Source organism: Phaethon aethereus (assembly GCF_964289735.1).
Source record: "Phaethon aethereus genome assembly, chromosome: 7".
NCBI classification, from domain to species: Eukaryota; Metazoa; Chordata; class Aves; order Phaethontiformes; family Phaethontidae; genus Phaethon; species Phaethon aethereus.
The window spans coordinates 14561053-14577934 of NC_138583.1; the positions used below are offsets into that span (position 1 = coordinate 14561053).

General features: G+C 39.4%; 1 protein-coding gene across 1 annotated transcript in view; it reads right to left on the reverse strand.

Annotated features, from left to right (window-relative positions):
• Positions 1-16882, reverse strand: part of ZMIZ1 (zinc finger MIZ-type containing 1) — a gene marked incomplete at its 5' end in the record, with an annotated part of 157572 nt that overhangs the window by 124516 nt on the left and 16174 nt on the right. The window contains 2 exon segments of the mRNA XM_082002252.1: positions 3592-3697; positions 16466-16579. Of these exon segments, the coding sequence (XP_081858378.1) occupies positions 3592-3697; positions 16466-16579 (220 nt within the window).

Genomic DNA, 16882 nt, shown 5'->3' on the forward strand with positions numbered 1-16882 from the left:
CATGCTTGCCTGCACTCTGGTCTGCCACCTGCAGCTCCTGAAGTCACTCCACAACCTCTTCAGCTTAGCAGGGAGCTACCCAAAGCAGTTTAACTGGGATGAAACAGCCTGGGGCCAATCGCATGAGCCAGGGGTGTGGGTTTCCCACAGAGTTGAGCCAGTTTGGCAGCTGGCTGCTCTGCCCTGTGGCCTCGGGCTCCAGCCCTCTTCCAGCAGGGATAACTGAGACCCTCGGGCACTGGCTGGGGACCATCACTCTCCCAGGGCCCTGCAGAGCGCCAGCTCAGGGTGCTGGTCAAACACAGAACAAGCTGTACCAGCAAAAGCTCTTCTGCCAGTACAGGTCCCTGAGCAAGCGCAGGCTGGAAGCTGCCAGAGAACAGGAGCAGGACTACCAATTGCACCAGTTCAGCTGCCTCTGCAAAGCAGCAGGCCTGAGGGACATCAGGCTGGGGTAGTCCACCTGCTCCACACAGCAGAGCTGCAAAGCCTGCCAGCCACCACTGCCAGGCCACTCCAGGCATCCCAGCTTGCAGGACATCAGTCAACAAGCCTTGTCCTAAGCTGTAAAGAGGTACTGATAGGGGATGGCCCTTGAAAGGATTTGTTGCAAGTATTTTCCTCACTATTCACCTACTCAAATGTGTTTTACTTAGAGAAGTTTTTTTTCTGTACATTTCAGAATGTCAGACACTAAACAATATGGATTAAAAATGTTTCCAGAGCAATCCCTTTGGCAGCATTAAAACTCACACTTGGAGGAATGAATTCAAACCATTGTAAAGTCCCCTTAAGCCTGGAAGAAGGGAAAAACAAATGCTTATTCATTAAAAATAATGCCATTCGATATCTGCATCAGGGGACTTCTGTAGGAAAGGGACTGGAAAAAGTTTTGAAGGTCTCTTTCAGTAGATGTAACAGAAAAAAGAATGAGTTACTCAAAACAACATGCAAGCATCCTTGACAACAACTTAAGTAAATCATGAAAGGCAGCTTTCAATGATGCACACTGTTTACAAAAAAGCAAAAGACGACCTCAACATTATGACAAAAATTGAATGAGGGAGCAGAGCCACTGATGCTTTAGAAATCAGAAAATGTCAATGCACTCAGATGTGGAAATTAACCCTTTCAAAAAAGTCAGGATCGTCTGAAACGACATCACATTTGTAATCCCAGCCTGTCAGCCTTTCAAGTTGCCCCTTTAATGACGTACCTCTTGTAGATCGTATGTGAATGTGACATCCTTAGAGTAGGGGCTGTATGTGGCATTTCACAACATATGTTACGGTATGCCCCAAAACATGAGTATTTAATGCAGGCAATAAGAGCACTAGAAGAAACAATGTGGATGGGCATGATGAAATCCCTGGAATAAATGGTGAAACAACTGTATACATAGTAAAAATAAAGTAGTTGTGAAACCAAGTATTTAAGGTAAGTGGAATTAAATTAGTCGGGTATGCAGCTGGGAAATAGAAAGCAAAGCAAAGGACTGAGAAGGTTTTTCGAATACACTGAGAGAAGAGCACATGATTTCATTCCCAGCCATCCTGGTTTCAGCCAGGGTAGAGTTAATTTTCTTCATAGAAGCTAGTGCGAGGCTGTTTTGGATGTGGGATGAGAAAATGTTGATAACGTGCTGATGTTTTGAGTTGTTGCTAAGTAGTCAAGGACAGTCCAGCGTCTCATGCTGGCCTGCCAGCAAGAAAGCTGGGGGTGCACGGGAAGCTGGGAGGGGACACAGGCAGGACAGCTGACCCAGGCTGGCCAAAGAGTTCCATACCATATAATGTCATGCTCAGTATATAAAGCTGGGACGAAGAAGAAGGAAGGGGTGGAGGGACGTCTGGAGTTATGGCGTCTGTATTCCCAAGAAACCATTACATGTGATGGAGCCCTGCTTCCCTGGAGATGGCTGAACACCTGCCTGACCATGGGGAGTAATGAATGAATTCCTTGCTTTGCTTTGCTTGCGTGCGCGGCTTTTGCTTTACTTATTAAACTGTCTTTACCTCAAACCATGAATTTCCTCACTTTTACTCCTCCGATTCTCTCCCCCATCCCACCATGGGGGAGTGAGCAAGCGGCCGCATGGGGCTTAGTTGCTGGCTGGGCCTAAACCACGACACCAGCTTTGCCAGTATTGTATCAATTAACAAGCGGTTTTCAAGACTATCTCCTCATCCAAGCCCTAAAGCAAGAAGACTACAACATGAAAAGATCCAAAGACTCACCACCTGACCTTCATTAACACAGGTGTGACACACACCTCAGGAAGAATTGGCAAGAGAGAGGGTATGACTACTTTTAATAGATGTATTTTCAAAGTAAATAAAGTTTTAATGTCTCACTTAATGCTGGAAATCCTCATTTGACAAGCTTTTTGTTTTTAAAAAAAGAAAAGGTGTGATCACTAACTATTGGAGAAACTTAATAGAAATTCAGAAAAAAGGGACATCATGCCTGGTCAACTCAATGTTTTATCTTCCACACAGTTTTCCCAGATGAAAATCACACCGTTTATTTGACATTTAGTAAAATTAATTATCCTTTCCCATACAAAAGATAAATCACTAGAGTCCAGTGAATGTGCCTTGATGTGAAAGCCACTTTTGCACAAGGAACTGCTTAGAGCACTTAGGACAAAAGGTAGCCATGAGTTAAGAAGTTTGGGGCTGACAAAAACTGGAAATTAAACACGAAAAGAAATGTTAACTGGCTGCAAATTACAGTTTTGGAAGAAAATAACCTTTTCTGAAGTTCTAAAATGGGGATTGCATACCAGTTTAGTACTAAGCAGGAAAGTTATCCATGCTCATTCTGGAATGGGAGAGTCATCTGCCTGTTTTCCAAGCCAGTGCACATTATGTTGACATTCATCAGCTAGGAAAAGTAGAACCAGAATTAAATGCTCCAGTTAAATCAAACATGTGAGAAAGAGAAAGAACCTCAAGTGCATTTTCTACTTTTACTATACAGAGAAACAATGGCAATACATCATGATCAAGTACTGCTACTTGATCAGAGCCCTATAACAGATTATTGCCGTAAAATACTGGAAAAATGGCTATTTAATACTATACAAATAGCATTGCCACCTACTCTTGGCTCAAAATTCTAAAGCTAATGACTAGATGTATGAGAAACCTTGGTAGTTCATAGTACAGACATATGCAGTCAAGGAATAAAAGTTTGGCAATAGATGTATCAGAGAGTGCAGAATGAACGTTAAAGATTTAGAGGTTGGCACATGACAGAAAACCAATGGTTTACCAAGATGGAGGGGCCTGAGCATGTTCATTCCCACCATGAAATTACTGAACATCAGTGCTTCTGGAAGTAACATTTCATCTATAAGATCAAACAGGGCAACAAACAGCACTAGTTGGGGAAAATACAAATTTCCAAAGTCATGTATCCTCAGAACAGCATACCATTGAAATGCTAAAAGCAGCAGCACTATTACCACCAAATATGTGCTTGGTTTTGGTTTTGTTTTTTTAAAGAATGCAAGACAGTCACAGGTAGCATTTATTCAGAATACAGCCATCCAAGAATCAGTAATACACAAGAAAAGGCTTTTCCTACCAGCTGATTTTGGAGTGAATTTGTCCCTGTTGGCTGCACATACTGCCAGTAGCCTGTATCCAAGATCCAAGTCAAATCCTTGCTGAGCTGCCACTCGACTAACCACCTGCAAAGGGAAGGAGAGAAAGCTTCATTAGGGGTTACTCGAGCTCTTTGCAAAGTTAAAACATCAACCTGCTTATCGGCACTAATGTTAGGCAACTGAATCTGCTGTGATGGCCACAGTACAAACATGGTGTGAGGCATTGCTCTCCAGTAGTTCCCAGTGCAAGCACAGCAAACCGAACACAGGAGCCTTCTGGTGATCTGGTTATTTGACCACTCGCCAGAAGAAAGGCCTAGTAGTTCCATGAAAGCTGAAGAGACAAAGCTTTTCCAGAAGAAATAACGTAAGAAAAACGTATGCAAGGATCATACAGAATACATTTTACTGTACTTGAGACTTCAAGATGCAAAGTCTTTAAGTCTCTACCTCTGTGTCACAAGCAATTCCTGGCCCTGTTTTCAAGAGCAGTGCCCAGGTTAAAATGCCCTTCTCCACACTGATGGGCAGTGTTCTCCTACGCTGTGATCAGTGTCACAGTTGCTGCATTTCAACAATACCCTATTGGGAAGCACATTTACTACAGTTTTCAGAATAAATAGGCCTGTGCAAGAAGTATTTGCCAAACACATTAAATAGGGAAAGAAGATTTTTGGGTTTTTTACTTGTCCTGGAAATGGGAGCTGATCTAGAAGGACTAGCAAAACTAGGTAAATCCAAGACTGGGGTTAAGGATGAAAAGCAGTCAACTCTTTCTCCAGGCCAGCAACTCAACTATCAGCCAAGAATGTATCCGCATGAAAATCTACATAGTATAAACACAATACTGCGCCCACTCTGGCAAACTGTGCTGAAGTTATACACAGCAGAGCTTTCATATTGCCTGCTAGTGGCACAGGATGACTTCAGACTCAGAGGCATAGATAAAACAGATTATTTTTAACATTGCCATTACTGCTTTGCATCGAAACAACGGTCAAGGAACTCCAAAAGAAACAGAAGACCATTTCCTTGTGTGAAGCAAAAGTCCCTATCCTAAATAGCTTACAATACAAGAAAATACCCTTTTCCCACCCCTTTCTCCCTCTGAGAGCTTCTTTCTAAATTAATGACACTGCCATTATCTCTGTCCAGGACCGGTTCCCTCAAAAAGCAACAGTATAGAACAGAGTAAAGAACCAACATATGTGATAACCTACAAATGGTAAATAAATGCATTATTCTGCTCTACCTACTCAACACTATTACATGAATCTTATTATTTTGAATTTTTTACAATATACACTTTTCATAATTAACGATTATGAAACAAATTTCTTTCTTAAGAAAATATTAGCATGGCTAAGTTCCCGAGTAGATTTTTATTGTTTCTGTTGTTCCTAGTAATTTAGAAATTACAGATTCACGTGAATTTATCAGGTAGGAATATCCCCTCCCTAAGTTTTTTTTAACCCTCGTAATCTCAAAACTGAGCAGTAAAGACCTGCAGGGAAATGAAATGAGAATTTGGGTTAATCGGTACAGTAACACACAGCCCTAGAACACACCTACTATTTTATCTCCTGTTTCTCTTTAGAATTACAATTGTAAGTTTTAGATAGGAAAGAAAAAATAATTTGCCAGAAAGAATGGAATTATTTTCGACAAATAAAAGAACTCATTTCCAACTTTTAGTTCTTTAGACTTCAAAGTCTCATTGTTGTTAATATCCTGCTAAGAGTGGGTCCAAACTTGCAAAGATAAGATAAAACAAACACACACAGGCAAAAGAACAACAGCAGAACAACAAAATAGCTCATATTTCACATTAAGTTAGCAATAGGAGTGAAGACTGGTGGGCTATGAGATCTGGAAGACACTTATACACCTGGGAATCTAACTTTTCCCTTTTCCCACTTCCAGTACCACCATAGTTCAGCCACTAACAGGTAGACTTTAGGGAAGGGATCAGTAGGAAGTAAGCAGAAAGCTCCTCTAAAACAACCTCTAACAAGAGGCTCCTGAGGGCAATGTCTCCTTAACGTGTAAACATTATTTAAACTCCTTCAGGCATCATCTACTGTACCATCAGAGAGGAACACATTTCAGAGTGGTACACAGGTCTATAGAATGAAGGGGCCCTCCCATTTTCTGTTTTGAAAAAGCACATTACCATTGAACAAGTTATTTTGAAACTGGACAGGAACCAAGGCAGATACATACACCTGCTCACCAGTAAGCACACGATAACTTAAGAAACACATTGTCTGTTTATATGCTTGGTTCATTTTAAAACATGTAGCTACAAATACTGAGACTCTGTTGGCCAGAGGCCAAATCACTACTCTCAGCTGACATCTTGCTAATTACAGAAAAAATTCTACAGGCAAGTCAGGAAATACAGAGAATCACAAAACCCTGAGCCCATGAAAACCAATCTATGATTGCAATGTTTTCAGTGAACGGATTGCAAAGTCGGGGTCATAGTCCGAGTTCTAGCAACAGGCCAACCTGTTACACTCATTTGACATCAGTTTCCTTTTCTAATTTCCTCCACCAGAGAAGGCACTGCTCTGTACCTTGTCACGGCTAAAAGCAGAGCTTCCAGGGCACGCAGCCCCAGTGCTTACTGCACCCCGATGGCCATGGCAGCATCTTACTAAAGCCTACCCCAAAGCAGGTGGAGCTATACCTTAGCAAGCACTGCAAGCAGAAGGCTAAGCACAAGAAGGTGGAATCTGAACTTGCGAGTCTAGAGAAGCCACCCAGTCAAACTATTACTTATTGCTCAATTTTTTCATTGAAAATGTGAGGGAAAACTGCAAATTCATATTAGCTAAAAAAAAAAAACAAAAACCAAATCCAAACCACAACACCCCCCCCAATTTCAAATAAAGTGCTTCCACTGACAAACTGCATAAAAAAAGCCTCATCTACTTAACAGAAAACAGACATTTCTAATAAAATTTTCATTTTGCCAAGAGTCATTTTTCACCTGAATTTTTCTTCTATGTGCTCCACTAAATGCAGAAAGAGGCTCTGTAAAACAAACTGATCTAGCTGTGCTGAAGAGGCTTTCTCTGGGCCCTTCTCCCCTGGCTTTTGTACACCACTCCTCAGTACACCCCTTGGTCAACACAAATAGGGTGGTTCACTTCCTATTTCCAGTTTCTTCATAGACTTACAAATCTTTGCATTAACTGTATTTAAAGTTTTTCTTTCAATTGTGACAGCCAAAGACTTACTTTTATTTCAAAATGAAAGTTGAAGAGAACAGATCATATATCCTCCCAAAGACCTTGTTTCAGGTTGCCTACAGCTGAAGTCAGACATTGCTCACTCAGTACTTGGAAGGTTTTCCTCCAGTGAACCTGTATGCTAGGGATCTCCCGGCCTTTTAGATAAACACTGAAATTTCTCAGAAACAAGATGACAAATGCGTCATAGAAATATGATTCCAAAAACATAAAGATCTAACTACAAGACATTTGGTAAGTTTAATATATTCAAGCTAGCAGACCCTGCTGAAGTTTACCTTAGAGTGCCCCACAAGAACTAGCCCTGGCAAATCTTGTACCTACTAATGATTATCTTCAGCAATTCATTCACGACACAAGACCTTGGTGGCAGATCAAATCCCTGGTTTTAGGATGGTAAAACAGTGAATCTCAGATATTACAGGTGCACAGACAAAAAAAAAAAAACAAATTATGAAAGAAATATTAAGTGAGTAATAGAAAACATCATCATGAATCCATCAGCACAATGCAGTTTTCTTCTTTGAAGCGTTAACTGGCCTTGCAAGTATAAGGAAGTTAGTGGATGTAACATATCTTAGCTCTAATATGCCTTTTGACATTGCTCTATATGACATTGTCACATAGGAACATAGCCCAGATGACAGTAGTATAAATTTTATCCAGACTATTAATTAATAGCCCTCCGTCAAATCATAACTTGTCCTGGATACGGGTCATATCAATATATTCTCTCATGACTTGGACAATGAAACAGAGCAAATTGCAAAACTTCTAGATAACAGGCAGAAGAATCCGCAAGCACTTAAGAGGACAGGATAAGAGTTTAAAGTAACCTTTATCAACTCGAAAAATGTTTCAAAAACCAAGCCAAACACACATATGAAATACTATACATTGGAAAGAAAAATTTAACGCCCAAATACAAAATTAGGAACACATGGCAGAATTCATCTGCTCAATGTACAAGTGACTAAGGATAAATGTTGGGAAAATGTTCTAGGTATTAAAGATCACCAAGCACTGGAACAGGCTACCTATCCATCCTTGGAGTTCAGGGCGTAAGGGGATTTATAGTAGACCAGAAAATATCTATATGACATCCCAGCCCAGGGAAGAAGAGTAGACACCATGCTGTCTTAGGTCCTTCCCAAGCCAAATCTCAGCAATTCCAGATACCTGCTGCTGACTGGAGTCACCCAGCTCAGTCTGAACCCTGTCCTAGGAACTCCTCCAAGTGTGAACCCTCCTCTGACTTTGATCTTACTCAGGTAACAGCGCTGAAGTGCTGATCAGATGGGATCAAGTCAATGCAGTTCCAGTTATCCATTCAACGTTATGGCTAAGTGATAAGATACAACTTGCAAACACACTCAGGCTTCCTCTAACAGCTAATTCAAGTTGAGCACACAGGCAAAAATTCAGACAACATGCAAGCGGCACCATGCGTTCAACCATGACTTCATTCTGCAATGCTGTAAGCATGCATCTTAGTTGACCTAAGCATACATGTTATAAAATTCAGTTGAAAGGTAGTGTATTAAAAAAAAAAAAAGGATATAGTTGCCAGGGATACCACAATCATGAACTAAGATCATCCTTTATCATATTTGAGAGAGGCAAGCCCAAGGTTCAACGCTTAATATTTCTCTGTTATTTTACAATAACAGTTTAGACAGTTAGACCTTATAAAAGCTAGCCCATTTCCTACACATGCTTGTAACAGCTTTTGTTTTAACTTAGATATGGTGCTGACAACTATTTCAAATTGTGTCTTTAAAGGAACATATACCTTATTTGGAAACAAACATTATTGTAACATTAACCACCAATAATAAAATCTGATCACCCCAAACCTTTAGAAAACTTTAATCTGAATAATATTGCATTCATAACTGAGACATTGCATTCACTGCCTGTGACATAGCTCTGCAGAGTTCCAGATGCCTGAACTCTCAGCAAGGGGAAAACGATGAGAGTTAGGTTATTAGTAATGTGAAAAGCAGAAAAATTTGGCTACCAACTTCTTTTCTCTTTGCTGAAGGTAACTGCAATACCTTTTTTTTTTTCCCCTTTCCTCCTTTTGCAAGGCTAAGGAGCTACACCACGGCAAGCTCCACTCCCTGCCCTCCTTGTCATCACACCACAAAGTACTGGAACAATATACCTCTTAACCTAGCAGGCCTGTTAATCAAGAGAGCTATATGACTGCTTATTACAAAACTCCCTTTCCATTATGTTGCACTTTCAATGAATCTCTTAACTAGCAGCAGTCAAGAGCACCCCCCCCTGCTGGCATCAGAATGAATTTTACCAATTCAATTTGCTGGCTGCTCAAAACTAAAAATGCCAGCTGATTGCTAGTTCAGACAGCTCTGTGTTCAGCCACTTGTGCATACTTGAAATTATCTGAATGCAGTTTGAAGACTACAGCAGAAATTTTGTAATTAGAATTCTGCAATGTAGATGGTAATTTTTCCCCCTCAGTAACACACAAAGATCAGATAAACAGGAAGCAAATTGAGGAATTTCACAACATTAATAGTGATCTGCCTCAAACAAGAAAAAAAAAGGGGAGGAAAGGGAGAAAGAAGTCTTTGTGATCCAAAGTCCTGGTCTGATGAGACTTCTACATTCCAGCAGAAGGGCTGCCTCAACAATACAGGCAATCAAAGCAGGTGAGTAAAGTTACATATCATTAACTAGTTTTTTGCCTTTGACACTTGAAAACACACATTAAGTAGGTTCCGCAAATGTAAGAGACTCTACAGAGCCCTTGTATTCAAACTGGGGTTTTCTTAAAATATATTTCCCACCCCATTAGGTGGATTAGGACGATATTTTCAAAATAAAATAAACCAGTATCCTTGCCATCTACAACTTTTCTTGACAGTCCCGGAAACAGTGAAGTAAACCACGCTGAATAAGGGTATCCCCTCCTTCACATCCTCTTGCTCTCCTCTGCATGTCTCTAACAACAATAAACACAGAAGAGAAGGTAACTATACTCAACTGCCTCCATCTGAAATTTTCTCCCAGAGGGAAAGATGCAGGGGTTTTGCTGTAATTAAGCCAGCTGATCACTGGATCACTGCAATTCTATTGCCACCTGAGTCCTGGCAGACTGAACAATGATACAGATGAAACATACAGCCATCACATGAAGCAAGTGACAGAGGAATTCCAAAAGCATTTTAATTTGGACAGCAACGTATCTCAAACAAATATTTCGAAGTTGTGAGACAGCCCATGTCTTGACTAATGAAATTAAGCTTTAAAAGGGGCTTCAGGACACCATGAGGTCATACAACAGCCAGTAGTACCGAGTTATTTGGTAGCATAATGAGCTGCTCTGAAGCAGAGTGTTCTGTGCTTGCTGTCTGTACCCTGATGGTACAGCACATACACAGCCCTGGAGTGCAGTGATGCACTGCAAACACATAAAACTGTGTGTTAAATGCAGGGAGAGGACGATGGACGCAGAATTTCTTCCATGTGAACTTTTTGCTCTGGAAGTCTTGGATACAAAGACCAAATGCAACATTTCCAGGGCTCTAATGGGCAGCTGCATCCTGCCATTTTCTGGGTATAGATATGCTGAACCAACTCTTCCACCTGTTAGGACTCACATTCACATCCTAACCCGATTTGAAATCTGGTTTTTTGAAAGTCACATGTTTTGATTACGTACTTTTCTGCATTAAACAGAATGAACCCAGCCTAGCCTGAATTCAATGTAGCAGCAGATACCTTGTGAACACATTAGCACTAGCTCAGCTTTGTTGGTTTTACTGTATGATGCACCCTGTTGTGGAATATTGACATTATTCAAAAATACCATTCTTGTCTTTTTTTTAATATCAATTATATTTTTCATTACATATCGGATGAGCTAAAATAGATTTCTGTATCATGAAACTGAGAGCAGCTATTTTTATTTTTCTTAACATGACACCCCCCCCAAATCTAAATTCTATGATTTTCCAAAGAGAAATGCAACTCAAAAGATTGTTGTACCACATATCAGTATCACTAAAAAATGAACCTATAGCAGATACTTCCATCCGTTTAACACAAATTATTATTTCAGCAACTCTCTTCAGCAGCACAGAGATCTAGCAAGAGCTACATGCAGCACAGAAGATGTAAGTGAAGTCCATAATCTTCAGATAGAGTACAACTATCACTACAGCTCTGGGTGTTGTTTTTCTTTAATATAAAGAGAAACATTTCTTAAACAAACACAGGTGAGGTTTCCCACAACTAATGACTGAGGCAGACCAAACATTTGGAGAGGAACTCTAGAACATTAAGATAGTGGGGGGTAAAAGCATTTTTGATGACTATTTAGCATAGCTTTTTTGTGGACAAACTGGGGTAGGAAGTGCCATCTCTTGGATGGAAAGGGAAACCCCGGTCCTAACCAGGGTGGTCAGAGACGTCAGTTTTCACTAGAGAAACTGTTACATTCAGTGCTTCGGCCAAGAACCAGCTCAGGCAAGCACACCCTGCTTACCTAAATTCCTCCCATTGTCCAAAACCCTTGTGGCACTGGATTTTAATTTCTTAGACTAAGCCTCTAGGTACAGCTACAGAGCAACTGCACTCAGCTGTGCTTCTCTTGCCTTTTCATTTCCTTTTCAGGCAAGCTGAAGAGCCCTGAAGAACGATGAACTTGGTGCCTTGTAACACTGAATCACCAAGAACAAAGCAGTGCCTTTATCACCCTTTATCATACGGACAAGTCTGTAAATCTGTCCATTTTGCTCTCAGCTGTCCCCTTGTTGCCATTCTTGCTGCAGCACCGACACAAAAGATAGCCAATGCCCTCAGTAAGATCATTTACATGTTAAACTGCTTGGCAAGAGCAGACCTATGGGGTGAGGCTAGGGCAGATCTGAGACAAGGCAGAAGAGTGCGACAACCTTGTCCAATCAAACTAGGTTTGGTTTTGTGTTTTGTTTTGTTTTGGTTTTTTTTTTAACTGCTGTGTAGTAACCAAAGCTGTTTGTTTCAGAAGACAGTAAGGTACTGCCCTGTACAGTTCATTTTTAGAGAATGATATGCTTAAATTTATCAAGAATATTAGGCTTACCATAATATAACTTCATCCCAAAGTGCTTTATAAACTATGAACACTAGAGTCAGAAACTGTTTCAATCTTAATGAAAACATAGCTTTGTCTGGTTTGTGGAAAGTGGCCGTTATTTTAATCAGCTCCCCCTAACACTATGCAAGAAGTAATGTTACATACCAAAGAACACTGTATCTGTTGCAATTTCAGTAATTTATAGAAATGATGTTTTCAATTATAATTCAAATTTCTGGCCTACAGACAGTGCTATTTGATTTGAAAATAACCACTTTTGAAAAATAACACCTAGCTTTCCTTGGCAAGTTAGAAGAGAGTTTGTCGTCTCTGCTAAAGAGACTTGTTTGCATGAGTTCCATCAAAGCTGTTTAAGGGAACCTTTCTGTAGCCTGTAGCTTGCAAAGAGGAAAAGAGATTCAAAGCTTACCCCTCTCTCCTTGATGTTTTATTAACCTGTTGAAATGCATTTTCTTTATAAGCCTGTGTTACCCACTCACTTTGGTGATTTTCTTTAATAGGTGAGTGCAAAAAAGTAAGGTCTAGAATCAGTGTCTGCCAGAACTGTCTGAACATAACGGTGATGCACGTGCAGGCACACACATTTCTGCCAGAAGGGGCACAACTTTTGGGGGTTAGATCATGAAAAAGAATTAGTTTTTATAGAACAAGCTATAGGTTTACCTGTGTACCCTAAACATTTTCTCCTTGACTGTTTGCGCTACGCAGAATTATTCCAGTTTTATTCATAGGCCTTGACAGCATCAGCCTAAGTTCTTTAACACAAGCATAAGTTATTTCAACTCTAAAATTGCAATCATTTAAAGTACCCTATACAACGAACACAAAGTATTTAACTAGCTAAACAAAGCCTGTTTACAGGCCTTATTAGAGATGTCTCTGGTAAAATTTCAGTTGTTGTACCAAATCCCAACTTTGCTCTTGAGATAAAACCATTCCTATTATCCTGCATACAATGTCACTGGAGCACACAGTAGCAAATTTAACTCCAGTAATATCAAGTACTGCTGATAGGTAAAAATTATTAGCTACTGCTAATAGCCAGTATATATACTGTGCACATACAGAAACAAAATCACACAGGAAAAATGAACATTAGAAACATGTTGACATTCAACATGTGCTGTCTAGGTAACTCATGAAATTTTGAAGTCATCAAGATTTCTGCTAAGTGCTGGCATTACAATTTAAGCACAGAAAACCTTCCGTAACAGCTATATTATTATCAAAAACAGTGGTTCTCTAAGTGAAGCTGTAAGCTTTTCTGCTGATGCCCAAGCAGAATATTTCTAAGACCATTCTGCATCCATTCAGGGTCTGTTAAGACTGGCAACAGGAATAAAAACATACTGGTGTTATAAAGTGCACCAGATATTGCTGAGAGTGCAGATATAAAGATGGTATGTGGGATAAACAGAACTACTGTCTAAGAACCACTTCTTAAAATTAAAGCACGATTTTAAGATTTTGAGCATTGTTTCACATTTTTATTAATAGCATTAAATCTAATTAGTTTATTATAAGTAAGTATTATACAGAAGACTTAAATGATGCAAAGAAACTTTTATACCAGAGGTACCGTTAAATTGGCTATTCATAATACATACAATAGGTCTGTTTTGACGCTCTGTCATTACATCTGATGCATTTAAACTTTGCAGCGTATGAATGGATGGTTTGTTCATTCCTGAGAGAGCTTGCCCTTCTGCAGTCATGACATATTAATATATTTCAATGTGGATTAGTATCTACCGTGTTATCCACTAGTAGGATATGATGATTCATATCCCTTGATGGTTCCAGAACTATTCGGTATACCACTTTTCCCCTCGTCAGACAGCTAACAGAACAGAATGTCATAAAGGGGTGGGTGGGTGGGGGGAAGAATCTTTTTGTACACTACAGAGAAGCCTTACAAGCAAGCAAACATTTTTAGCATTTGTAGAATTGTTGAATTAAATGCACTTGCCTTTAGGAAACCACACAGCTCAAATGTAATGATAGTAGAGACTAACATGCTTTAAAAAGCATATAAAAAAATATGATAGTTTTAAGGGAACTTGTTTTTGAAGGTCTTTTTAAAGACTGGCAAAATAAAACAATAATCCTGTTTTAGTGGTTGAACAGACTTTCATATTGATTTTTCATTTTTCTTGTAGCATAATCCTCACAAAGAAGAACTTTGATAAATTTTGTCAGCATTAAGAAAAATTGGCTCCTGATAGTCCAGAACATGCAGCTAAGCAAGCTAATGTTAAATTTACTCAAGATATTGCAGTATTTCAGCTGCCTTTCACTTATTTGCAACTTTCTGAACAATTTCCCTGGAAACAGACTGAAGTTTTATCATGTTTGTTACATAAGAGTAGATAAACACATCCTCCTGCGAGAGGACAACAAGCCTCAACATTGACCTTTGCTAAATTTTGAAGAAATTATTTAGAAAAAAGTTATATATAAGCAAGCTCAGATAGAATAAATTTTTAAAAGAAAAAAAGGAGACCTTGCCTACTGTACTGCTACATATTAGGAAGAAACAGGACATATCACCCTCTTGGGGTATAACCATGTAGTTAAGCCGGTTTAATGGGAAGCAGGAAGAGGGATGTATGGAGTGAGAAATTAAGGAATACTCCTCCTCAGAGAGATTTTAAAATTACAAACATGAAACACGTATTCATTGCAGTTTATATGCATTCTGCAAATCTTGTGTATTTATCCAACACCAAACCAACTGGTTAAGTTCCTGTGTTTTTTCCTTGTTAGGAATATAATGAGATTACAACACGCGATAAAGACGCTGCTGCCAGTCAGTCCCACACTGCAGATAGTGCTCTCCCATAACAAGCTTGGCAACTTGCCACACAACCATGCCACACTGTTCAGATTTCAGGGAGAAGTATCAAGCAAAGCAATACATGCTGTTCAAATCTTAACAGTACTTAGATAGTAAGGATTTTTCTTTCTTTCTTGTCAGAAGAAAAATAGTATTTTCATTTCAAGAAACTCTGATAACTTCTCGCTTTCCCTATGCTCTGTGAAGACAGTGAATCACTGACAGTCAGACCTTATTCTGACCCTGCACTTGGGCAGGGCTGCAAGTCTGCTTATGTAGAAAGAAAAGATTTGAACAGCAAGGAAGTTGCAGGTCAGATTTACAATGTTCTAGCAGAGGTCTGCAGAGAAATACTATGCACAAGCTGCCTAAATATACTAGAGCTGAATGTCTCCTTTCCCAAACGCTAACCTGAAAATGCTAGCGAAGTTTTATAAAAGTATAAATAAAATATATTTATGGTCACATCAGATCCTATGTACAGTTTTTAATGATTGAGGTTATACAGTGAAGATAACTTTTACTTCAAACAGAATTGTTAAATATCTTGTCTTTGGCCTCTACTAACATTTTAAACTTTTTACATTTTTTTTTCTAATTGGAAGAATGATATGCACCTCCTTAGATCACTGGATTTATTTTAACTTTTGGACGTAGAAACCTGAAGGATGCTATACACTTGGGCACATTAAGATGGAGCCATTCCTTAACATTTGAATTTCTGGCAACTAAATCTCAGTCTATATGTTTTATATACATCAGCTATATAATGCATGTAAATAATGCATGCACTGCTGCCCCCCCCCCATACAATGATGGTCTCTTCAATAGTAACTTTAAAATTTTTATCTCCTTTCTGACTCTTTATCGATATCAACTTGTTCTGCAAAGTGCAGTGATGCTTTCGAACACTCCTACTCCAGTCAGAATTCAATTCCTCTAAAGTCTTGACTCCACATATAAATTTTGGACTGGATCCTGCTGCTGGGTGCACGTGAAATAAAACTTTGAAGACAAAAAGTGCTGTTGTGTACACAATAAAATATATTTTCAATGCATTATAATGAAATTGCTTTAGAAACTGCAGTGGTCTTAATAAAGAGTGAAGGGGAAGAAAAGCACTGAAGTCAATAAAACTGTTGGAATTACTACGTCAGGATTAGACCTGCAGTAAATATATGTAACAAAGTAAGGTGAACAGACATGTCAGAAACACTGTTTAGCTGAAAGTACAGCATACTTGGGGTAGAAGACAAGTGGCCCTCCAAACCCACCAAAAATGATCAAAGGAAAATAAATGCCCGAGAAGCCCACTAACTCCTCCGTAAGAGCACAGCTCGCTTAGCAATTTCAAACCATGAAAATAAATACGTACGTGCATATCAAGTAACCTAGCCTGTGCACTTGTAAGTAATCTAACTATAATTTTTTTCCCTTTTATGATTTAACTTGTTTTTACTGCATTTTGCTTCCTGTTAAGTAATGGAGTCATATAAACAGTTGTTAGGATCTGGCTTCAGTTGAAGATAAAAATTACAAAAAAGCCACAAAATGCTGACTCTGAAAAATCAAGTTTCCTTGGCCACAACAGACTGCATACAGTGTAAAACAGCGGGTAGGAACCACCGCCACAGAAAAGGTGGACATACCGTCAAACAACCCATCAGGCTCTGCTCAAACGGTCTCTGGAAGGCTCTGGGGTCTCCGCACCAGTCCAGGAGCTCTGTAGCTGCATTATGGAAGTTTGCAGGGTTCTGTAAGTGCTGGAAAGATGAAGCAACAGTGTAAATACACACACAAGGGCTGACATTGTCTTTTCTACATCACATTAATCCAATGTTTGGAAACTAGGAACAGCATATAATTCGGAAGCAGTACCTTAAATTGTACAGCTCACACAGAAAATCCTGCTTCATTCTTATTAACACTTATGCAGATTTTCTAATTTTTGATATGAACTCATTAGTTAGAGGCAAGCTGTAGCTGAAATACCAGAGCTCTCCTGAATTACTTCCTCCATAACATCACCTCTCCCATCTGCAAACTGGATTCTACTTGGAAACCAA